We start from the raw sequence: 26569 nt of genomic DNA, 5'->3' as shown, positions 1-26569 counted from the left end.
CTCTGCAAAATCTTTCTATGCATTTGCTAGGCTTGCCAGGCGTTATGTTATCAGACTGGTAGGATGGGAAGACAGTGACATGGATTTTCAAACTGGAAGGAAGATAGGCTGCTATCTGCTGCCTATAAGACAAAATCATTTTTAGGACTGTAGAATTTTACTGGAGAGAAGAAGAACCAGAGCTACATGTATGTGGAAAGAATAGTCAGGCTGGCACAGCAGCGTGTATCCAGTAAAGAAGAGCTGTGACACATATGTAAAATAGGCAGCTAGTGGTGGGAAGTTGCTGTATAACAGGGAGCTCAACCCGGTGCTTGGTGAAAACCTAAAGAGGCAGGATAGGATGAGGGGGTTGGGAAGAAGGTTCAGGTTCACGTATGCTTATGGCTGATTCACATTGTTGTTTGGCAGAAATCAACACAACACTGTAAAACAATTATCCTTCAATTCAAAATAAATTAAAAAAAAAAACTACAAAAATAGAAGAACTATGATCTTCCCTTCTACCTCTTACTGACCATCCCCACTGCTCACATATCAAAAGACTCAAGACCTGTATGACAGACTCCAGGTTCACCCACACCACTACAAATGACTCAATTTCATTCCTTTTTATGGCTAAATAATATTCCTTGGTATGTATGTACCACATCTTTATCCATTCATCTGTTGATGGACATCTAGTTTGCTTCCTTGTCCTGGCTAAAATAGTTGCTGCAATGAACTGTTATACACAGTGAAGTAAGTCAGAAAGAGAAAATCAAATATCAGATATTAATGCATATATATGGAATCTAGAAAAATGGTACTGCTGAACCTATTTGCAGAGTAAGAAGGAATAGAGACACAGGTGTAGAAAACAAACTTGTGGACACAGGGTTGAAAAGGAGAGGGTGGGACGAACTGAGAGTGTAGCTACCATGTGTCGAATGGCATCTGGTGGGAAGCTACTGTATAACACAAGGAGCTCGGCTTGGTGCTCTGTAATGACCTAGTTGGGTGGAATGGAGGGTGGGGGTGGGAGGGAGGCTCAAGAGGGAGAGGATATATGTATACATATGGCTGATTCACCTCATTGTACAGCAGAAACTAACACAACATTGTAAAGCTATTACATTCCAATTTTAAGAGAGAAAAAAAAAAGACTCATGACCTGGATCCCTGAGACTAACACTCCAGCACTTTTAACTACATCTCTCAATGCCTCAATTTCCTCTTTGAAAATAAATATAGACTTTGCTTCAAATATTGTTTGAGGATGAGATTATCCATATATGTAAATTTGCTGAGAAGAGCATCTTACATGGAATTTTACACTCTACTTGTGCTTGCTGCTGTTGTCTGGGTAAATCCCCAGTCATCTCTAGACATCAACCACTTTGTGTACTCCAGATTAAAATGATCCCTTTATTGCTCATGTTATAAGGATATCAAGAAGATAAAGTTTACAGGTAAATTGTCACCAAGTTTCCGGAGAGGATACCTGTCTTAAACCTAATGAATCTATAGACAATCTTTGTCCTAGGTCTGCAGGCTCCCCTAAGCATGGACTAGCTTGTTCCCTAGAGACAGTGGATGTGAAAGTGTCTTGAGACTTACAGGAAGGAAATTTCCACTAATTATTATTATTATACTAGTAATATTTCACTAATTATTGTTATTAGTATACTATTATATATAATATAATTATTATATATTATATAATATATATAATATAATATATATACAATATATTATATATAATATAATAGTATACTATGATGCTTTTGAACTGTGGTGTTAGAGAAGACTCTTGAGAGTCCCTTGGACTGCAAGGAGATCCAACCAGTCCACTCTGAAGGAGATCAGCCCTGGGCTTTCTTTGGAAGGAATGATGCTAAAGCTGAAACTCCAGTACTTTGGCCACCTCATGTGAAGAGTTGACTCATTGGAAAAGACTCTGATGCTGGGAGGGATTGGGGGCAGGAGGAGAAGGGGATGACAGAGGATGATATGGCTGGATGGCATCACTGACTTGATGGACTTGAGTGTGAGTGAACTTAGGGAGTTGGTGATGGACAGAGAGGCCTGGCGTGCTGCGATTCATGGGGTTGCTAAGAGTCAGACAAGACTGAGTGACTGAACTGAACTGAACTGATTATACTATTACTTTTCTACCACTTATCTACCATCCCTAGAACAACACCTTACCATAAAGCAGACTCTCATCAAATACATGCTAAATTAAAAATACTTTTACTTAATCTCTCATTTCTCACCAAAAGTAGCTGAGATATGTAAGATTCTTATCATTCTCTCCTTATAATAAAGACACCACTTAGAGTAAAATGAAATCTAATTTACTGCGGCAGTAGAAATCATTGGCCTCCTATACAATGTCAGGAACCTTTGTTCTTAGCTCTTCAGGCACTCTGTCTATCAGATCTAATCCCTTGAATCTATTTCTTTCTTCCACTGCATGAAAAAAGGCAAAATGGTTGTCTGAGGAGGCCTTACAAATAGCTGTGAAAAGAAGAGAAGCCAAAAGCAAGGGAGAAAAGGGAAGATATACCCATTTGAATGCAGAGTTCCAAAGAATAGCAAGGAGAGGTAAGAAAGCCTTCCTCAGCGATCAATGCAAAGAAATAGAGGAAAACAATAGAATGGGAAAGGCTAGAGATCTCTCCAAGAAAATTAGAGATACCAAGGGAATATTTTATGCAATGATGGGCACAATATAGGTATGGACCTAACAGAAGCAGAAGATTTTAAGAAGAGGTGGCAAGAGTACACAGAAGAACTGTACAAAAAGATCTTCATGACCCAGATAATCAAGATGATGTGATTACTCACCTAGAGCCAGACATCCTGGAATGCGAAGTTAAGCGGGCCTTAGAAAGGCCCTACAGACAAAGCTTGTGGAGGTGATGGAATTCCAGTGGACCTATTTCAAATCCTAAAAGATGATGCTGTGTAAGTGTTTCACTCAACATGCCAGCAAATTTGGAAAACTCAGCAGTGGCCACAGGACTAGAAAAGATCAGTTTTCATTCCAATCCCAAAGAAAGGCAATGCCAAAGAATGCTCAAACTACTGCACAATTGCAGTCATCTCACACGCTAGTAAAGTAATGCTCAAAATTCTCTAAGCCAAGCTTCAGTTTTACATGAACCATGAACTTCTAGGTACTCAAGCTGGTTTTAGAAAAGGCAGAGGAACCAGAGATCAAATTGTCAACATTCTCTGGATCATGGAAAAATCAAGAGAGTTCCAGAAAAAGATTTATTTCTGCTTTACTGACTATGCCAAAGCCTTTGACTGTGTGGATCACAATATACTGAGGAAAATTCTGAAACAGATGGGAATACCAGACCACTTGACCTACCTTTTGAGAAACCTATATGCAGGTCAGGAAGCAACAGTTAGAACGGGACATGGAACAACAGACTGGTTCCTAATAGGGAAAGGAGTACATCAAGGCTGTATATTGTCACCCTGCTTATTTAACTTATATGCAGAGTACATCATGAGAAACACTGGGCTAGATGAAGCACAAGCTAGAATCAAGACTGCCAGGAGAAATATCAATAACCTCAGATATTCAGATAATATCACCTTTATGCAAAAGCAAAGAAGAACTAAAGAGCCTCTTAATGAAAGTGAAACAGGAGAGTGTTATAACTCAGCATTCAGAAAACTAAGATCATGGCGTCTGGTCCCAGCACTTCATGGCAAATAGATGGGGAAACAGTGGAAACAGTGAAGGACTTTATTTTCTTGGGCTCCAAAATCACTGCAGATAGTGACTGCAGCCATGAAATTAAAAGATGCTTGCTTCTTGGAACAAAAGTTGTAAACAACCTCAGTTCAGTTCAGTCACTCAGTCATGTCCAACTCTTTGTGACCCCATGAATTGCAACATGCCAGGCCTCCCTGTCCATCACCAATTCCTGGAGTTCACTCAAACTCATGTCCATCGAGTCAGTGATGCCATCCAGCCATCTCATCCTCTGGTGTCCCCTTCTCCTCCTGCCCCCAATCCCTCCCAGCATCAGAGTCTTTTCCAATGAGTCAACTGTTCGCATGAGGTGACCAAAGTATTGGAGTTTCAGCTTTAGCATCAGTCCTTCCAATGAACACCCAGGGCTGATCTCCTTTAGGATGGACTGGTTGGGTCTCCTTGCAGTCCAAGGGACTCTCAAGAGTCTTTTCCAACACCATAGTTCAAAAGCATCAATTCTTTGGCGCTCAGCTTTCTTCACAGGCCAACTCTCACATCCATACATGACTACTGGAAAAACCATAGCCTTAACTAGACGGACCTTTGTTGGCAAAGTAATGTCTCTGCTTTTGAATATGCTATTTAGGTTGGTCATAACTTTCCTTCCAAGGAGTAAGCATCTTTTAATGGTGAACAACCTAGACAGCATATTAAAAAGCAGAGACATTACTTTGCCAACAAAGGTCCGTCTAGTCAAAGCTATTGTTTTTCTAGTAGTCATGTATGGATGTGAGAGTTGGACTATAAATAAAACTGAGTGCTGAAGAATTGATGCTTTTGAAGTGTGGTGTTGGAGAAGACACTTGAGACTCCCTTGTATTTGCAAGGAGATCAAACCAGTCCATCCTAAAGGAAATCAGTTCTGAATATTCATTGGAATGGTTGATGCTGAAGCTGAAACTCCAATACTTTGGCCACCTGATATGAAGAGCTGACTCATTTGAAAAGACCCTGATGCTGGGAAAGATTAAAGGTGGGAGGAGAAGGGGATGACAGAGGATGAGATGGTTGGATGGCATCACCAACTCAATGGACATGAGTTTGAGAAAACTCTGGGAGTTGGTGATGGACAGGGAGGCCTGGCATGCTGCGGTTCATGGGGGTCACAAAGGGTTGGACACGACTGAGAGATGAACTGAACTGAGATATCATTTAAATGAATCTGGAAGTCTCTTGTAAAAGATGACCTCAGAAGGAGAAGTTCTTTTAAGAATGAGATGAGTGTGTTTTTGTATTTGTTTCTTTATTTACCCTTGACTTGAAGTTTAAATGGGAATTTCAATAAAAGGGACTTTTCTCTAGTTTTCTGCTGAACCCATAAAAGGAGAATAGCAAAGAAAACATAAGCTGTCTCTTCTGGTTTGCACAGCTGGCAGCTGGCAGTTCAATATAATAACCTGGAATAAAGGAGAAACAATGGCAAATTTTAGTAGGAAAGACTGTTTGTCTTCGAGACTCTTCAAAGTATTGTCATGCAGTTGTGTTTAGAGAAAGGATAGGAAGCATTTAATAACTCTTTTGAGAAGAAGTACAATGAAGCCAGAGGCAAACATCCTTCGGCTGACATCATCCGTCAGCATGTGATGCAGTATTTACAAGTCTGAGTTTTATCTACAGAGCAGCTGGCATAAACCTCTACAGATTTCCTCAGTAGCAATATTGCTTTCCACACAGATCGCACGGGTGGAAGATTTTTCCTTGCATTTTTCTTTTGACCCAGAACAACAAGGCTTTTTCAACACAATGGTAAGATACTGGACCTTAGCACCGGGATAATCAAGTTAATACCCTCAGTTCAGTTCAGTCGCTCAGTTGTGTCCGGCTCTTTGCGACCCCATGGACTGCAGCACGTCAGGCTTCCCTGTCCATCACCAACTCCTGGAGCCTTCTCAAAATCATGTCCATTGCGTCGCTGATGCCCAGCAAATAATGAACTGGGTATCTGATCCATCTCATTGAGTTCCAGACTAGTTCTTTTTAGATTTATTTTTAATTAGAGGATTACTTTACAGTGTTAAGTTTCTGCTGTACAACAACATGAATCAGCTATAAGTATACATATATCCCCTCCCTCTTTAGTCTTCCTCCCACAATCCGCATCCCACTCTGCTGGGTCATCCCAGAGCACTGAGCTGAGCTTCCCGTGTTATACAGCAGCTTCCCACTAGCTATCTGTTTTACACACGGCAGTGTAGGTATGTCAATGCTGCTGTCTCAGTTCATCTCACCCTCTTCTTCCCCAGCTATGCCCACAAGTCCGCCCTCTACATGTGCGTCTCTATGCCTGCCCTGCAAATATGTTCATCAGTACCATTTTTCAGATTAGTTTTTAAAAAGTAAAAGGATAGGAAAAATAAAACCCTATCCTGCAAATGTAAAGATGCTTTTTTTTTAACATGCTTTATTCAAACGCCATTAAATGTATGAAAAGAAAAACTTTAGTAACATTGAAAGAATAATAATACATTAGATTCCAAAAATGTATTCATACAATGAAACTTGTACCAGAAGTTACATATATCTTAAATCAGATTATGCTGCTTTTTGTATTCTTCGAAAACTAGAAGAATTCCATTAGAAAGTATCTGACTTCCAAATATTGAGGCCAACTCTGAGACAGTCTTCTAGACCTTCCTACATATTTCACAATCAGCTACTATCTCTAAAGCAAAAGTTCCCAGCAGACTTCTCACATTTCCTGCTGCTACAGGGCTCCTGACCTGTTTCCTGTTGATAAGTTTTTAAGAGCGGTTCAATATCCTCAGGAAAAGAAATAGCTCACTGCGTACCCTGGGGAACTCAGATTACCAGGAAAGGTCATGTTCCTCATTTGACTTTTCCCTGCAATTTCTTCAGAATTACCTAAATGCGCAAGAATCTAGAAAATAAAAAGTCTTCCCGTTTTAGAAAACCCATTCACAGGGAGCTATCCTCTCTGATTTTTGACAGAAAATTGTTCTCACAAGTCATATTTTCAAAGTCATGTTATGATGATTTCCTATTCTTAAAATTTAAAAAAAGAGCAAAGGGATTTGTCTGATAATAAATTACAATAAGGGGTCTCTAACTTTCATTTTATGGCCACAAATGTAGTTCTTTCTGCATGACACAATAAATTAATGCAAAATTTGTTCAACAATGAAGAAATTTCCTAGCTAATCAATGGAAAACTGAAGGGAAAATTCATAAGAAGGAAATCTACAAGCAACGATTGATAAGTGGCACAGTATGATGGGAGTAAATACAACCATCTTCTTTTATTGTGTATTTGCCAATTTTATGTCATTTCACCACGAGATAGATGTTTACGAAAAATAAAAGTGAAGAATCCCAGCTTCCACTGTTGAAAAACAAAGAATGATAACAGATTATCCCTTCTAGTGTTAAACTCCTAAAATTGACTTCTCTCTAAGCCAATGAAGTCAGTGTGTCGTGATGGTGTTATTTGGAATTTCGGCTAGGTGTGTGTATATTGTTATTCTGAGCAGGGGACACCTGCGCAAGAAGCCAGCTGTGTCTGATGTCACAGTGTCCCTTTCATTTGCCACAATCTGATTAGATAACTTACCCTATCACAATTCAGTTGACTCATCCTTAGCCATATGCTGAAAACACACATAACTAAAAAGATTTAAAATTTAGAATGTTAAAACTATCCTCCTGAAGAAAGCATGCCTCTCCCAGACCTCTTAGTTTCCTCGAATAATGAAATAATCAGTACTATTGCAAAAGCAACTACAAACTCTCAATAAGACACGTATAACCACAACACTGACTGCTATCATATTTTGTGGAAGAGCACCTTGAAGTTGAGTTTTTCCTTAAATCATAAGTCCATTCTAAAATCGCCAACACTTTCCATTATTTATATTTGTTATTATTAAATCTTCAGTACCTGGGGGAGTATACAATTTAGTGACTAAACCACAGCAACACCTGGAAGGTATAACAGCGACTAAATGGACAGAAATAGGAACTGGACCCACATTAGGCCAGGTGCACATAAAGAGTCAAGAGTTGTGATCTGCAGAGCAGAAGCTTCCAGCTCTCTGAAGGGGGCCTGCTGTTGCGGTTGTAGCTGGAGAACCGTTCACCTCCACCTCCGACTCAGAGGCTCATGGAGACTCTGCACCTTCACCATGGCTGCAGCTTTTTCACAGGCACATCGTCTCAGCTCTCTGCAGTCTTTGGAAAAAGCCTTCCCATTGAGGATGGTCACACAGTCCCTGCTTCTCAGGCTGGTCAAATCTATCATAACATCAAACCTCAAAAAAGAAAGAAAAAAGTTATTTTATCATAGTTTATTTCTAAAATAAGGAAAGTACATAGGGAGGGTCCTAAGCTAGATAAACTTATAGAATAGACACCCAGAATGAGTTTACTGAAAAGATGGGGTCACCAGCCTCTCTTCTCAGCCCCTCAACTTCCACATACATTCCAGGGGCATCAGGTCACTGAAAACACCAAAAGCTATTTATGACTAAAATTAAAATACACATTGTCATCCAGCTTATCATATGATTTTACTGCCATCTGAAAAATTATCTATCTTCTCTGTGACTCAGTTTATTTAACTGTAGAATAAAAAATAATCACATTGAATATATACTTTCTCCTGGAAAAATAAATCTTATATACTTCTATAGGGGTTTTCCTGGCAGCTCAGATGGTAAGGAATCTGCATGCCATGCAGGGAACCCGGGTTTGATACCTAGGTTGGGAAGATCCCCTAAAGAAGGGAATGGCAGCCCACCCCAGTATTCCTGCCTGAAGAATTCCATGGACAGAGGAGCCTGGGGGGCTACAGTCCATGGGGTTGCAAAGAGTCAGATATGACTGAGCGACTAACACTTTTCATTATAGTTATACAGAAAGATGTCTGCTCAAACATGGCTTTAAATTGTTATATATTTTTAAATTAATTTTTATTGGAGTAAAGTTGCTTTACAATGTTGTGTTAGTTTCTACTGTACAACAAAGTGAATCAGCTATGCACGCGTGCATGCTAAGTCGCTTCAATCATGTCCGACTCATTGCAACCCATGGACTGTGGCCTGCCAGGCTCTGCTGTCCATGGGGATTCTCTAGGCAAGAATACTGGAGTGGGTTGCCACGCCCTCCTCTAGGGGATCTTCCCAGCCCAGGGATCAAACCCACATGTCTTACATCTCCTGCATTGGCAGGCATGTTCTTTACCCACTGAGCCACCTGGGAAGCCCAAATCAGCTATATGCATGCATATATCTTTTTTTTTTTTTTTTTGGATTTCCTTCCCATTTAAGTCATCACAGAGCACTGAACAGAGTTCCCTGTACTATACAGTAGGTTCTCGTTAGTTATCTATTTTACACATTAGTATCAATAGTGTATATATGTCAATCTTAATCTCCCAATTCATCCCAATTCACCCCTCCCATTCCCCCTTGATATCCATATATTTGTTTTCTATGTCTGTGTTCTATTTCTGCTTTGCAAATAAAATCATCTATACCATCTTTTTAGATTCCACATATATGCATTAACATATGATATTTGTAATATATTTTGATGATATAGATATTACATTTACCAATCTCGAAGAATATACCATACTTATTCCTATCTAAACGCACATATAAGTTAAACTAATTTTTGATAATATAATTGTTTATATTGTAAATCCTCAGAGACTGTATTTTGAAAAACGTGCTCCCCATTTCATTGCACAGAAAACCAAGAGATCTAAGGTTTTACTTTATCTCTAGGTATTAACAAGTTGTAGAGTTGTGTGACCTTACACAGGTCACCATTACAACCTGGGCTTCAGTTTATTCTTCTATAGCAGAGCTTCCTCTCTCCCTCTCTCATTTTTGCTCTCTGTCAATGAATCCCATTTAGTCTCTCTCACTGATTTACGAGCCAACCCACTCCAGTACTCTTTCCTGGAAAATCCCATGGACGGAGGAGCCTGGTGGGCTACAGTCCATGGGGTCGCTAAGAGTCAGACATGACTGAGCAATTTCACTTTCACTTTTCCTTTCATGCATTGGAGAAGGAAATGGCAACCCACTCCAGTGTTCTTGCTTGGAGAATCCCAGGGATGGGGAAGCCTGGTGGGCTGCCGTCTATGGGGTCGCACAGAGTCGGACACAACTGAAGCGACTTAGCAGCAGCAGCAACAGCTGAGAGTAAGGACTATATTCTGTATATATCTTTGATGTCCTCCTACACAGTATCTTGTCACTCAAGAAAAATCTATTAAATGCTTTTCCCATGTAACATGCTAAAGGCTTACAGTTCGGAGGAGTAAGGGGTTCCATCCATCCACAGCCAGGCCTTGCCGCTGCTGTTGCGGGATAGCCCTGTCCAATAAGAGTAGAAAAACTCAGAGTAGCTCTGAGGCATGGCGAACTCCTGCGAAAGGCACACAAGAAAACCTTTAGCTTTAGATGTTATAATATATACATGGAAATGTGTATATATTGGCTGGCTTGCATTTTAATACAAGAACAACACGAGTCCTGCCCATGTAACTAATAGGACATTTACAAAAAATAGTGTCCATCCTGAAGTCAGCTAATTTGCCCAAGTTAAAGAATTATTTTGTCTTAGTAAGTATGGACTGAATACTGATGTGCTAAAACCAAGAAACACATCAGCCGAGATTTAGAAATGATCCACTATTTTCAAGTCACAGGATTCAATAAGATTGATATAAAAAAATGTGGGAGACAGATTTGGAGACATTTGGGAAATGGAAGAATCTGGAAGGAAAAGTACAGGAATGTGAAGAATCTTCACAAATATATGTGACAGGGACCAACCAGGAAGGAGAAAAGAATAATGCAAAAAAAAAAAAAAAAAGGTAAAAGAGGAATTTATAAGGATGATTCATGTCTCAGATGAAGAAGGAAAATGTTTCATATATTTGTATATATAGAACTCCTTTTCTACTGTCCATATTGAAAAATGTTTGATTATTTCCCTCTATCTATTCTCATTCTTTAACGTGAAATTTATCTAAATCTGTTATACATTTTTATGTCTTTCTTTTCCACAATACTATGAATTCCTTAAGGACATACATTTCATTTTATTTATTTTCACATTCTTAACCCCTCAGATAATTAATGGCACATAATGGTTCAATAAAAGTTTATTGCAAATATAAATGAAGCTATTGCTAAGCAACAGTCATAAACAGGCATATCAAAGGAACTGTAGCTGAAAATATTATCACCAAATAAATCGTGATCCCTTCATGTTAAAAGTTCTATAAATAAATCATATGAAAGTGATTTAAATATATATAAATATACAAAGTACATGAGAGAAAATTACTATATAACTTTCATAATAATATTTCCAACCACTGAATATAGTGTTCTTCAGTGGTATATCTGAATCCTCGGTATATGCTGGAGGTGGAGGAAAAGAAGAGAATAAGAAAAATTAACAGAGTTTATGCCAGGTTACACTGGCTTGGCCAAATAAATTACCTCATTTTCTGCCTAAATTAAGCCATCAAGAAAGGATGAAAAAGATTATTTTAGTAGATGAGAGAGACTGCAGAGTTTCATTCATCATAATCATAGATTTCAGGAAGTGGAAAGGAATTAAGATGCAACTAGAAAGATGTTCTTCCCCAGTGGCTCAGCGGGTAAAGAATCCACCTGCAATGCAGGAGGAGACCCGAGTTCAATCCCCGGGTCTGGAAGATCCCCTAGAGAAGGATATGGCAACCCACTCCAGTCTTCTTGCCTAGAAAATCCCATGGACAGAGGAGCCTGGCAGTCTAAAGTCCTTGGGCTCGCAAAGAGTCGGACACGACTGAGCATGATGCATACAGACAAGTTTACAGAAAGATGTTAAGAGTTTGCAGACTTAGTTGAGTATTAATTTTAATTAAATAACTCTGTTGATAAACTACTCTGTGCCATGATCCCTGCTGAAACAATGATAGGTAAACAATGGTCATACTGCTTGAGGAATTTAATTCAAAGTCAATAACAAATGTAAGAGAAAAGGGAACAACCACAGCATTTTAATAGTGAATTTGAATTGTATGTACCTATCAATAAATGCCAATTTTATTTTCATATTTTTCTTGACCACTCTATGTTAGGGTTATAAACTTCCAGAAGGCAAGATATTTATTTGCAGATTATGGAAATGATTTAATTGCATGGTTTTCAATCAAAAGTTTTGTCACTTTCACAGAAAGGCAGGAAGTGCAATTTTCGTTCCTCTGGTATGGCACCAATATTGCTCCCTTCTTACATAAGCCAAAAGAGGTTAGGAAATTGAGACATTCTTTATTTGAGTCCTGACTGATGGTGAATTTGAAAGGCTTTCTTTCATGTTTCTAAGGAGTGGGTATTTGTGGAGATCGTTCCACAAATGATGACCACAGGGGATCACTCAGAGCAATAAAAATAAGATTAAGCCTTGATTACAATAAATGAGAGAGTCTGTGGACCTTGATTGCTTAGAATCTTTTTATTAAATTAATTTTTATTGGAGTATAGTTGATTTACAATATTGCATTAGTTTCAGGTATACAGCAAAGTGAATCAGTTATACATATACCCATTTTTTTTTTTTTAGATTCTTTTCCCATATAGGTCATTACAGAGTACTGAATAGAGTTCCCTGTGCTATAGAGGGATTTTTATATATAACACTGTGTATATGTCATTTATTTTATATATAACGGTATATATATGTCAATCCCAATACCTCTTTCTGAGAATACTTCAAACGCTCACCAAGCCTCAGGACCTTACCAGCACTTCCTGTGTGTTTATCTTCAGCATAGTCGAGTTCTCAGCAATGCAGAAATATTCACAGCCCTGCCAACTCTTACTTTCTTTATAGAATTGGTAGCATTTGTCCCCATGCCATTTCCATTTTTCTGGGCAAGGGCTACATCTGTGTTCTTGAAAAGAAACCAAATTTAGTAAGTTATTTTCTACCCTGTCTTCCTTCTCTTAAAATCACATAATATTGATGACCCAAGAAACAATTGATTCTTTCTCTCTCTTAGATATTTAATTGCCCAGGCAATGATAATTACAAATGTTTACTGAATACCCACTGTACGCCAGGAATTATAGTTGGGTTTACAGCAGGAACAAAAACAACACAGTGGGAGTTAAAACAGACATGATCTGCTTTCATGGGCAATGCACTGTAGTTGTAAGTGGTTAGAACTTCAAATTTCTTGCCCTGTGTAATTCAGCACAAAAAAAGTATATTTAATTTCATAAAGAACCTTTTTACCTGTTCAGAAACTCAATATGCATTGGATTTGAGAAACCATTGAAGTTTCTATAATTTTCTTCCTCAATATCCTCTTATACAGTAGTACAAGGATTTTTTTAATGAAATATATAGCAATAGGATATGGATTATTTTCTCACTCAAATAAATAAAATTTTAGAAAAAGACCACATAAATACTAAGCCATGCATGAATTAAACCAGCAAATCTCCATGAGTCAGAAGTTAAGATGGACATCAAAGTCAGAGAAGTAAGTGCACAGACCAAGGGTGAGATGGACTGAGTGGGTAGTGACTATAAATATAAGAACTAGGCTCTCAGAGCCATGGTCTAACACCTATGTGGGCACATGGTCCTGGGCCTTTAAGAGTTGGGTATCTGAAACTAAGTCCCTTGTGGGTATGCAGTGAGATGAAAATCCCATCATTCCACAAAAATATCTTTACTTTAAAAGCAATACAGTGTCAAATGTTGACATCTTAAAATCTGAGGTCAACACGAAAATGGTTATTATATTCTTGTTTGTATTTTTCTATTTGAAATATTTCATAAGGTAATCCTGTATTTTATTTACTTGTAGTGTTATTTTGGTTATTCAAAGTTAATTGTACTTATTATTTAAAAATGTCTGAACTTGATGAATCCCATCCTGTACTGTAAAACAGACACAGTTGCACTACATGATCTCGATAACTGGGGATGACCTGGCTGTTCAAACCCTTTATTAAGTTTGCCAGATGACTTGCTGAATAATACATGGTTCCCAGGTACTCTGATGGGAGAATCAGCTCTGTATGGACAGATGTGCTGAGAACAGAGAGAAGCTCAGTGATCAGCACTCACCTCCAGTTTTGTTATAGAGCTCACGACAGAGTTTCTCAGCCACGTGATGCAGAGTTGCTGCAAGTTTCCTGTTTTGGGTTCGGAGAGATTGCAGCTGTCGGGAGAGATTCCCCAGTTTTTCCTCCTTTTGCAAAATGCTATCTTGCTGAGTGTTGGAGAGCTGGTAGAACTGAAAAACTAAATCAAATTACCAAGTGAGGCTGGACAGAGTATTTCTTCACTTTTATTTCTATTGTCTACACCTGGGGAAAACAAAACAGTATGCTGTTTGAGATCCCAGGCTCTGAGATCTCAAATTGCCTACATTCAAGTTTGGACTCTAGCTATAATAAATTGTATTGCCCTGGGCAAATGAATTTCTCTATTTCTTTATCTGAAAATGTAGAGTTATAATAACTGTTCCCAGCTTCAGGGATAAACTCCTTAAATATATTTACTGTTCAATAAATCTTTCTGTGTATACTGTCAAACCATTACTCAACCTAAAAGTATACATCATTTATCTATTAATCATTATATTGAGTATTGACAATGTACCATATATTTTTATCACATTCATAGTAATATTATCATTTCTATATTTTATAGCTTTGTAAACTGGGCTCAGCGAGAACAAGTAATTTTCTCAATATGACTAGGCTAGAAAATTTCAACTTAGCTTTAAATTCCAAGTTTCTAAATCTAAGTAGAAACATCCTCTATGAATCATGAGAGTCACTTTCTATCACTGAAAAGAATATTGCCTGCAAAACAACAGTTATATCAAAATTGGGGAGCCAGGGTAGAAACATTAAGATACATTTTTTAAAAAAAATTTAATTTAAGATTACAAACAAGGTCTAAAATTTCCTATAAAAATGAAATTTTTGACATTAAAACCTGCTTTTACTGTTAACAACTTTCTTCAACTGTTCAGGACATATTGTTAAAGGGTCCCATCTGTTGAAATAAATTTATCCCCTTTGGTTTTTGAGTTTTAAACTTTATTCTTACTAGTTTGAAAATTAAAGACTTTTATACATGAATTCTTCTTTATTTGATTTCCACAAGTCTCTGCAAAATGATTATATAACTTCTTGGACTTCTTTATTACAATAGTGTGTGTGTGAGTGTGAGTGTGTATTAGTCGCTCAGTCGTGTCTGACTCTTTGCAACTCCATGGACTGTAGCCCGCCAGGCTCCTCTGCCCATGGACTTTTTCAGGAAAGAATACTGAAATATTCTCGGAAATAGATTGCCATTCCCTTCTCCAGAGGATCTTCCAGACCCAGGGATCAAACCCAGGTCTCTGGCATTGCAGGCAGATATTTTACCATCTGAGCCACAGGGAAGCCCCCTTTTAAAAATAATATTTAATATTAGATATTATAGTGATTAAAGACTTGGTCTATTCTCTGTACCTTGAAGAGATTGGATATAAATTAAATCTTTCCCTCTGCATGGCCCACTGAGCCATAAATGCCAGAAACAAAAATCACTGCAGCTGTAGTCTTTTGTGAAATGGAAAAGGGCTGATGTGTACATTCATTAAAAATTGCTGATGTTAAATATTGATATATTAACAGGCAAAAACCTTCTTATCGCAAACAGAATGTAAATGTTTAGCTGGAAAGTGATTGTCGTATTTTAATGCTTCTTCCACTATATTCATCATTTACAGGGTTTCATCCGAATAAGGACTTATTCACAGGCTCCAGAATCAAAGTTAAAAAAAATAATAAGTGTTTCTTATCCTAGACAAACCTTGAAACCAGGATCCTCCCCCAAGTCAGAGTGCGGACTTACACACAAGCCCCAGAGCTGCCAGGCCAATCAGCAGCACCAAACAGAGAGTCAGCAGGATCAGGGCCACTGGACGCCAAGCAGAAGAGGGACGCTGGTGCTCTGCGGGGAAGAGAAGCAAAGACAGGGTTTCACTTTTTCTTCCTCTTGGATCTACATCAGTAGCAAGGAAGTAAGAGGAGTTCGTTCTAACAGGTTTCAGGGTCTAGTTACCATTCCCTTGGTCCTGGGAAATAGTAACAAAGCTCCAGGCCAGGCCTGACTTAATCTCTGCTAGATTCTTTCATAAACCCTGCTCACTTCTACCTTCCTCCTCTACTCAGTCCTACTTTGCATTGAATCAATTTATGCATTACTGTTAACCTTCTTTTTGTCAAAATTAAAGTTGCAGAAGACTCTCACGAAAATGCCTTAACAAAGAACAATTTTTCACATCATCAGAAAAGAAGTAATGTGTTGTTACTTTTTGCAAAACACTCCCTTTCCCAGTTTGAAAAAGCAAATTGCCTGTCAGTAATGAGGCACTATTGGTAAAGAACCTTCCTGCCAATGCAAGAAAAGTGGAAATGGCATCCTACTCCAATATTCTTGCTTGGAAAATGCCATGGGCTGAGAAGCCTGGCGGGCTACAGTCTGGGGCAGCAAAGAGTCAGACACAACTGAGCTACTGAACACAGGCACACACAATAAGAAGTTCTTGTTTTACTGTTTCGTTTTGGAATTTCTTTGTTGAAAGTCATTCTTATTTTGCTTGTTCATTCATTTGATTTTATAGCTCCAAAAATAGATGATAAATGCAACATGACCATCAGTTTTTCAATGACGGATTTAAGTAATCTCAACCTTGTACCCATTAAGGAATGGGAAAAACAAAACAAAACAAAACTCTAGCCAGCATCTTTTGCTTGCCCACAGCCCACAAGCTTGCCTTCTGGTGATTGCATAGATTCTGCTGAGTCAGAGATAAGCTCATCACCTTGTGAGGTCAGCTATCAATCTGAATAACTAGCAATATCTGACCAGGAAAACCCACAGTCAGATGCAAGTATCCTCTAGCATTCTGATAAAAATTAAAGGGCCGTTAAACTCTCAAACCCTGGTCTCTTCATGACCTATGAGTTTCACTTCATTGGGAATTCAAATTAAGTTCAAAAGCAGAAAGATTAAAGACATATAAATTCATTTCCTCCTTAGCAAAGTCCCCTGCATGATAAATTTCAGATACAGAGATTTGTACTATGCATTATTTCTAAATGGGGAATGGTAACTATTAATAGTAAAGATAATACAGAAGTAGAAAATATGATCAATATCCTCTGAAACTTACCACCAAAGAGGGAAAATAAGTAAAAATCAGGATCCAGATATTGATATATTTTAAAATGTGAATCTTATTTTAATTTTATGATCGTATCTTTTCACAAAAACTTTCAATGGTGTGCATTATTTTTAGGATAAAATCCATTATCAGTTTTCCTAAAGATAGATGGCTCTTTTTAAAAAGTGGGCATTTTATTATTGTACTTCTCAACTTAAAAACTGCCAATAGGGGGAATTCCCTGGTGGTCCAGTGGTTGAGAATCTGTCTGCCAATGCAGAGGACACAGGTTTGATCCCTGGTCCAGGAAGATCCCACGTAAGTGGGACAACTAGGCCTGAGAGTGTGGCAACTACTGAAGCCTGGCATGCCCTGCCCTAGGGAGCCTGTGCTCTGCAACAAGAGAGGCTATGACAGTGGAAAGCCTATGCACCACAATTAGAGAGTAGCCCCTGTTCAGTTCGATCAGAGAAAGCCAACACCCAGCAATGAAGACCCAGCACAGCCAAAATAAATAAAAATTAAAAAAAAAAAAAAACAACACCTGCCAATAGCTTTATTGCACTTAGAATAAAATTCTACAAGCATCTTTTTCATCTGGAGCCTATCTAGGTCTCTCATCCATTTCTGAGCTATCCTCTTCTCACTCAAACTGTCTAGTCACAGTGACCTTCCGTTTATCCTTGATTCAAACCGCTGTGTCCCTGTCTTGAAAGTGAAAGTGAAGTCGCTCAGTCGTGTCCGACTCTTTGCGACCCCATGGACTGTAGCCTACCAGGCTCCTCTGTCCATGGGTTCTTCCAGGCAAGAGTACTGAAGTGGGTTGCCATTTCCTTCTCCAGGGGATCTTCCCGACCCAGGGATCGAACCAGGGTCTCCCGCATTAGAGGCAGACGCTTTAACCTCTGAGCCACCAGGGAAGCCACAAGTGTCCCTGTCTTAGTACCTTTGTATTAGCTCTGTTTATACTCCTGCATTAATCAATCCTCAGGTGGGTTACTAGTAGCCTACTTGCAATCGAGGTTCCCATTTAAATGGTGCATCCTTGTAAGATGTCACTGGGAGTTCATCTCTAGCACATCATCCCATTATGTATGTATGTCAAAAAAAAAAAAAGATTACTAAGTGATATTCCATCACCTTTCTGTGCTTTTGTCTATTTCCTCTGCTTGAATGTACATTGCATTAAAACAGTGATCTTGTCGGGACTTCCCTGGTGGTCCAATGGTTAGGAATCCACCTTGCAGTACAGGACACACAGGTTTGATCCCTGGTCAGGGAACTAGGATCCCCCATGCTGCAGAGCAACTAAGCCTGGGGGCTGCACCTCCTGAGTCCGCATGCCACAACCGGATGGTCGGTGCACTGCAGTGTAAGACCCTACATGAGGCCTGGGTGCCACAGCAAATACTTGAAGCATCCAAATAAATAAGATAATACAAATAATAAAAACAATGATCTTGTCCATCTTGTTCATCAGTGTATTTCCACCACTGAAAATAGTGCCTGGCCACATAAGGGCTGAATACATATTTGAGGGCTTCCCTCACAGCTCAGTCTGTAGAGAATCTGCCTGCAGTACAGGAGATCCAGGTTCAATCTCTGGGTCAGAAAGATACCCTGGAGAAGGAAATGGTAACCCACTCCAGTATTCTTGCCTGGAGAATCCCCTGGATAGAGGAGCCTAGCACACTACAATCCATGAGGTCACAAGAGTTGGATACGACTTAGCGATGAAACCATCACCACCACATATTTGAAGGAGCAAATGCATGAAGGATGAAATTATGAAAAACTAATATTATCTAAATTATGTAATTTTTACAGAGGCACAGAGCATTGTCTAACATTAAGCTTTACGGGTTGATTTTTTATTTTTTCAATCTATTGACTTTTCAGCAAGATTTCTGTCAGCAGAGGGCAGACTCAGCTAAATTCATCTCCTGGCCAAACTGGTTTCTAGACACTGACTTAAGTGACATTCTGAAACATAAGCAGATATAGCAGAGACTTGCTTTCTTCTCTGTTTCTTTCAAGTGGCTGGTCTATCCGGTTTGGTCTAAATTTTTCTGGAAATTGCTAGCTACTCATGACAGCATCCTTAAGCATATCTCAAATCAGCAGAACATGAAAGAGTAAGATCAGAGATACAGCTTAAGCTAAACATCCTCCTGCAAACTCTATGTCTCTTTAAAGTTCTATAAGGCTATGTAGCTCAAGAAAATTAACTGGATGCATGTTTCTAGATTCCAGAGGCAAGTGTATATGTAGACCCACCACCATGGTAGCTTTATTTTTCTCTCTTATCTATTCAGTTTAGTCATGTCCAACTTTTTGTGACCCCATGGTCTGCAGCACGCCAGGCTTTCCTACCATCAAATATATTATATATCCTATTTACTTGGGGTAGCGGGGAAGAACTGTGGGAGAACTGACCCAGCACTAGGAAACCAGACTTCCATGATGGTGAGACTATAGTATTGAAAGTTTTACTTATTCCTTTTCTTTGAAGTTATTTTTCCTCTAGGTATGTTTTTTTCCAACTGTGAATTTAATTTTCCCGAGTTTTGTTCCAAGTACCCTGATCATAATTAAGTCTCTCTCTGGGGACCACTCCCACCTTAAAATAAGAAAAATAAGCTGCCTGGAGGTGCTTCGGTTTAGCTTGGCTTTATTTTTTGGAAGACAGCTCCGATGCTGTCTCCTGAGGCTTGTTTAGAAAAAGGTGTGGTCAGGCCAAGGAATGATACCAAACATCCCTAGGAATAATAAGATATATATAGAAAAAAACACCTCTTTCCTGTAACCTCTCACTATAATATGCCATAAAAGGCTGTAGTGCTAAGGTCAAGTTTTGAATAAAAATCCCTGTGCAGTTACAAGAAACGTCATTGGTGAAAACAGTTGTCTTACTTGAACAACTGCCCTTCATCAGCCACCAAGGAAGAGTTTGTACACCTCCTCTCCCAGGGCCTCCAAGAAATAAAACAGCATTGCTGAATGTAGACTTTTTAAATGCCTCTGAAATAAGAAGGGTCCTAAAAGCTTGAAAAGACACAAAGAATTTAAATAATTTGCATAAAATCACATTGCAAACTGGGCTTCCCAGGTAAACTGGGCTCAGTGTGAAAGAACCCGCCTGACAATGCACAAGATGCAGGTTCGATCCCTGGGTCGGGAAGATCCCCTGGAGAAGGAAATGTCAACCCATTCCAGTATTCTTGCCTGGGAAATGCCATGGACAGAGGAGCTTGATGGGCTACAGTCCACAGGGTCCCAAAAGTCAGACATGACTTAAACACTAAACAACAATTTATATGTCCAATCGAGTTTGGTTTCTGAAATATATTTCAAAAATACATTACTATTAATGATAATTGCTAACATTTCTTGAGTTACTGAGGTAAATACTGTATAGGAATTAATATCATCCATCCTTACAACTACTTTATGAGGTAGATACTATTATCATCTCAGTGTTACAGATAAGCAGCTGAGTCCTAGAGAAGTTCGTAAGGCAATTAATTAGTTAGAGGTTAGTAAGGCAAGGATACACAGCTACTGATAATAGTACTTATTGTGTTATATATGTTTTAGCATTTCATTTGAATCTCCCAATAATTATTCAAGAGGGCACTACTTTAAACTTTTATTTGGATAAGAAATCTGCAGTGCCCAAGAGCTGCTTAATTTTCTTATGGTTGCACAGCTAGTAAATGATGGAACCAGATATGCTATCCAAGCATTCATTCTAGAGCTGAATATTTTTAAGGGTGATTTTATTTTGTTATTTATTTATTGGCTGAGCAGCATGTGCGATCCTAGTTCCCTGATCAGGGGTTGAACCTGTGTCCCCTAAAACTGGAAGCACAGAGTCCTAACCACTGGATCACCAGGGAAGTCCTGGACCTGAATATTTTAAATCATTTCCCAATCCTCTCAACAAATCCCACATTAATATTTGCCTATATAAGGGAGCTCCATATGGAATTACAGAAACACTAGCATTTCACCACTTGCAACTTTTCACATCTGTGTTGTGAATATCTTAATAAGAGTCAGCTTAAATTCATATATTCTCTACTCTACCAGCAAGGTGAGCTTACTAAATTTAAGTCTCCCTTAAGGTTAAGATGGGCTTCCCTGGTGGCTCAGAGGTTAAAGTGTCAGCCTGCAATGCGGGAGACCTGGGTTCGATCCCTGGGTCAGGAAGATCCTCTGGCGAAGGAAATGGCAACTCACTCCAGTATTCTTGCCTGGAGAATCCCATGGATGGAGGAGCTTGGTGGGCTATAGTCCACAGGTTGCGAAGAGTCGGACACGACTGAGCGACTTCACTTTCACTAAAGTTAAAATGTTCCTCCAGCTATAAAAGGTCCTGCATAGAAGCATCCCCTCCTACTCTTCAGCCTCAGTTGCCCCAACCTCTCCCCTATCACTCCTTCCTTTTGAGAACCACACATTCTTCAGACCAACAGTCTACCTTGCCATCCTGTTTGACTTTGCTGATGATTCCCAAAATTGTCTGGATCTAAATCCCAATCTGACATCAACACCTCATCTCCTCTCTTTGTAGTTTTGTCTTCCTTCTTTTATCCATGAATATACCGCACCAAGCCAGCTCTTATCTCTGTGCTTTTGTCTTTCCACATGTGGTCGTCACTCTGGAAAGGCCACCCAGGGCCAGAGTTGCTCTTCCTGGAAAACCTGAACTTAGACTTACAGACTAGATCAAATGTCACCTCGTTCAAAGATACCCACATGTGTAAACACTGTCAGTAACTTATGCATTCCTCTTCGCTTCTGTGACTTCCTACATATGTTCAATAGCAGTACATGACATGCTCTTCTAATCAGCAATTAAGATCACTCCTTCCACTTCTCCAAGCACCTAAAAATAGAGCCTCCCCTGTGCCTACCATAATGTTTGACTTTTAGTAGGCATGAATTAAAGATGTGTTGAAACAATTAGAAGTGGTTTATGCCATGACTCTTTTTCTATACAGTTTTTTCTTTTATTTACTTTGTCATGGAGCCCTTTGCTTTTTGCTGGGGAGGGAGGCTGCAGAGCATATGGGATCTTAGTTCCTCAACCAGGGACAGAACCCAAGCACCCTGCATTGGAAGAGCGGAGTCTTAACCACTGGACTGCCAGAGAGGTTCCTCTGCCATGTCTCTTGAATGAAGGGTTTGTGCTGTGGTTCAGGAAATGAAGCTAAAAATCTTGGAAAAATTCAAAAATATTATAATTAATATGAGTAAGGAAAAAATGGAACTTGAATTTAATAAAGGTTCTCTTCTTACTATTATTTTCCCCTTAAACACAAATACGTTTTCATATTTTTTGATAAGGCTATATTTAGACAGGAAATCTGACCCATAATTATTTCATTCTCTCTCTCTGATACATTATTACTGGGAAGTGCTGTAATTGCACCTCTTTCCAATCTACAATTAAGTTAGAATCTCCTACACTGTAAAAAATAATTTTAGACAGCACTCATACAAACGCACAACACATTAGCTCTAACTTTTTACCTTTCCTCTTTACAGCCAGGCTCCTCAAAAAAGAAGACAGAAAGGGGGAAAAAAAGGAATGAAGACAAAATTACTTAAATTATGTATTTTCCTTCTTAACTACTAGTTCCTTTCAAACCCCTGCTATGAAAAATGACCAATAATCCATTTTGCTTCCTATTTCTAATAAATTGTTTTTAACCTTCCTCTTGCTTGGAACTCTCTGCCATATTGTTTATTGTTTTTAAAATTTGCTATTTATTACCACTGGCTTGTCTGTTTCTCTCAAAGTCAGTGTCTCTTGGCTTTCTAGAAGCCTCTCTCTCCTGCTCCACATCCATTACTGTCTGTCACTCATGTTAGTGGGTCCTACTGGGTCCCTTTCTCAGCCTGCCCTCCAATTATATTCCCCAAGATTCTCTCTCCTTGGCACTCTTCTCCTGTGTTTTGTCTTACTTTGTTTTCATTTTACATTCCTCAGTGATCTCACTCAGAAAGTTTAATCCCTACCTAAAAGCCATCAATTCTCACGTGTGTTGGGTTGGCCAAAATGTTTAAGTTTTTCTGTAACATCTTATGGAAGAACTCAAATGAACTTTTTGGCCAAGCCTATGGGCTTCCCTTGTGGCTCAGCTGGGAAAGAATCCAAAAGCCCCTGGAGAAGGGAAAGGCTACCCACTCCAGTGTTATGGCCTGGAGAATTCCATGGACTGTATAGCCCATGGGGTCACAAAGAGTCAGATATGCCTGAGCGACTTTCACTTCACTTCATACGTTTAGCTCAGACCCACATGCGATACATACAAGTGCCTTTAGGCAACTCCAACTCCTTGTGCCTTCTCTTACAAGCATGTCACATTCACACTGAATCCATCCTCTTTCCTAGTCCTCCTGTAGCTTTCTTAGAAGCATCATCTACATAACGTCAGATGAAACCCAGTCAACCTACGCTCTGCTCCTCCTTGCCTTCCCCCTTTGTAACCAGTCACCGATACTTTAAACTCTCACTTCTCAGTATCTTTCATATCTAATTCCTCCTCCTCATTCCCACACTACTTTAGCTCAGGTTCTTCTCACCTCATGCTCAGACTAAAGAAAAAGCTGGGTATTAGCTTATCCAGCTTCATATTCCTTCAAAACATCCCCCTCCAACTCTACCCTTCAGCCATAATATATTTCGTTCTCTGTAATACAGTTACATAAGACTGCCATGGCTTTCCTCTTATGTGTACGGCTGCCTGTAGTAACCTCAGCCCCTTAAACCTTCCCATTTCTGTTCCCATATCACAAGAAACACCTTAAAGTTAAGTCCACTCAATGGTCATCCCTCTTTCAAATCTTTCCTGATCTCTACCCTTACCAGACAGAAATGACCAATTCCTCTAGGAGAGCATGCTCCATCACAGCACTGCATCACACATGCTGTTCACTTAAAAACTTTCTTATTCTTTAAATTTCCTCATAAGCAGGGATCATATCATATTTGAAATTATATCCTCAGTACTTTGCAACATGCCTGGCATGACACAGACCTCAAGCATAAGTTTAGGGAAAGGAGGTCTGAGAGTGTTGTCTTTCATTTTTATTTTGTATCCTTTGAATTATTTCACATGTTTTAAACACAAATGTGAATTTTATATCAAAAATTGAAAACTAGAAAATAAAGTGAATATGTAGACTTTATTTTATTCATTCTAAAGAAAATATTAAATTTTCCCAGGCATAATTGTGTCACAATCTTAAATTGAATCTGAATCTTCTGCATTGCTGAAAAACTTCCAAAGTAGTAGTTGTTATTATTTTTAGCAGCAAAATGATATCAGGTCTATTTTAATAAATAATGAGGCTTCTATTGTGACATTCCTCTAAATACTTGCATTATCATGAGATGGAAACAAAATATCAGACATGTAGGGTAAGACAATTATTATCAGATGTTTGCCTTCAAGACACTTTGACCTCCACTCCTCCTGCTTCAATTGCCATTCTTACAAAAAGGTTGTCAGATGTTTCAGCTGGTGTTTTATCCTGCTCCACCCCTCTCTCCACCCTCTAACCTCAGCAGAACTTATTGGTACACCCTGTTCCTGATCATGCTGATGACCAAGCCTTGTGCTAGTTCCCAGCTCTAGTCAAAGGTTAAACTGAAGCTGTATACAAGCTACTTGAAACCACAGTCCTAAGAGCTGACTCTTCACAGGATTTGTTGGAGGAACATACAATATCCTATTACACATATCCAGTGGCTACAGAAACTGACATCTCAAAGTTATCGGTTTGTTTCATATCAAGGAGGCTGAAAATTTCCAGGATCTAGTACCAGAAACTAGATACATTAGTATAAATAAATCAATGAATAAAATCTAAAAAGCTGCCACAAGAATCCCAGGTGGCACAGTGGTAAAGAAACCACCTACCAAGGCAGGAGACATGGGTTCAAACCCTCAGTCAGGAAGATCCCCTGGAGAAGGAAATGGCAAACCACTCCAGTATTCCTGCCTGGAAAATCCCATAGTCAGAGGATCCTCGAAGGCTAGAGTCCAAGGGGTTGGCAAAGGAGTTGGATTCAACTGAGCGACTGAATAACACCTTGTGGTTTTAGAACCTAGTCCTGTCTCTACTACAGTTCTGAGATCTTTTTACCAGAACGTAGGTTGCATTTCTGCCTTGGGTTGTCTGAGTTTTCTGGGAAATAGAATCCTTCTTCTCTGGACTGAGAAAAATACATATGTATAAATGTGTGCCTGCTAAGCCGCTTCAGTTGTGTCTGACTTTGTGTAACTGCATGGACTGTAGCCTGCCAGGCTCCTCTGTCCATGGAAATCTCCAGGCAAGGACCCTGGAGTGGGTTGCCATTTCCTTCTCCAAGTGATCTTCCTGACCCAGGGGATCAAACCCACATCTTATGTCTCCTGCATTGGTAGGCAGGTTCTTTACCACTAGAGCCACTTGGGAAGCCCGTATGTATATATAGTTACGTATAAATGCAAATATAAATATATACATATATATTATGCAAAAAGGTGAACTATCGGAAATAGCATAAGATAGGACAAAAATTACTTTCACAATTTAATCCAATCATTTCAATAACATTCTAGGAGTCAAGAGAATAAAAGGGAACGAGATGGGATGTCATTGCAACTGCAGCCATTATTTATACCACCAAATCATGGAATTTCAGAGGTGAAGGGATGTTAGAAAGCATTTGTTTTGATCCCCTCTCATTTCACAGGTAATAAAACCAAACCCCTGATGTTGGCATGACTGTCCCTAGGCCTCACAACTTCAAGAAGCAGAATTACTACAACAAATTATCAGGGTTGGCGTATCTGCTTGGAAACGCCTCTCTAAAGCCATGAGTTCAAAACTAGCAGAAAGGTAGCTTTTATCAATCTAAATTTCCAGATCAGATCACAGATGGTAACTAAAACAGCATTGGATCTGAACACAGGAAGGAGAAAAGACATTGCTCTAACTGTCCATTCAGTCTCATGTTTGCCTGTGTGCTACACAAAACGGTAAAAGTAACACACTTTCAAATGCAAACCACTCTGCCAGAGACAGACTCTTAGAAAAACCTCTGTGCATATACTGAGTTTAATTTTCTCACGTGTTCATATACGTGGCATGCAAGTTGTAGTTAAGTGCACAGATATGCGTCATTGTAAACCACAGAAACATTTTCTCTCTTTCCTCCACTTCGTACCCTCCTAGGCTAGGAAGCTGGTACCCTAGCTCATCTCATTTCTCAAGGGTCTGACCAACTTGGACTACTGGTACCTGTATGGCCAAGCTCTGGCCGCTGGGATGTAGCAGAGGCTTGAGAATGCAGGCTCATCGTGGTGTCTCCATCAGCATCCAGCATGTCCCGCGTGCTGCTGTATTTGGCCAGCATCTGGATTCCTGCACGGGTGACTGTGGTCTGTGGCTGGATTTCCCCAAGTGAGACGGTTCAGAGACCGAGGCACTGAAAGGCATGCCTGAGGTTCTCCTCCCTGAGCAAGTAGTAGGGGAAGCCTCCGACTCCAGTTCCTGCCACCAGAGGCCCGGCCCCTGTCCTGTGAACTTGAGCTCTGATTGCCAAA

The 26569-nt window shown here is 39.4% G+C and overlaps 1 protein-coding gene across 1 annotated transcript; it reads right to left on the bottom strand.

Annotated features, from left to right (window-relative positions):
- Positions 1 to 6175: 6175 nt before the first annotated feature.
- On the bottom strand, positions 6176 to 26379 carry CLEC1A (C-type lectin domain family 1 member A). The gene is made up of 6 exons (XM_061417901.1): positions 26265 to 26379; positions 15650 to 15748; positions 13865 to 14041; positions 12526 to 12677; positions 10035 to 10153; positions 6176 to 8025 (listed from the first exon to the last, which is right to left on the bottom strand). The coding sequence occupies exons 1-6, from the start codon at positions 26377 to 26379 to the stop codon at positions 7851 to 7853; spliced, it is 837 nt and encodes a 278-aa protein (XP_061273885.1). The 3' UTR covers positions 6176 to 7850.
- Between the last annotated feature and the right edge of the window lie 190 nt (positions 26380 to 26569).

Source organism: Bos javanicus, chromosome 5 (assembly GCF_032452875.1).
Source record: "Bos javanicus breed banteng chromosome 5, ARS-OSU_banteng_1.0, whole genome shotgun sequence".
NCBI lineage: Eukaryota > Metazoa > Chordata > Mammalia > Artiodactyla > Bovidae > Bos > Bos javanicus.
This window is presented reverse-complemented; position numbering and strand designations above follow the sequence as displayed.

Coding starts and splice junctions, on each gene's coding strand:
- CLEC1A (XM_061417901.1), bottom strand. CDS start 26,379: ATGCTGGCCAAATACAGCAGCACGCGGGACATGCTGGATGCTGATGGA. Junction 15,749..26,264: donor GCCAGAGCTTGGCCATACAG/GTACCAGTAGTC, acceptor TCTTCCCCGCAG/AGCACCAGCGTCCCTCTTCT. Junction 8,026..10,034: donor ACCCCTTACTCCTCCGAACT/GTAAGCCTTTAG, acceptor TTCTTTTTTGAG/GTTTGATGTTATGATAGATT.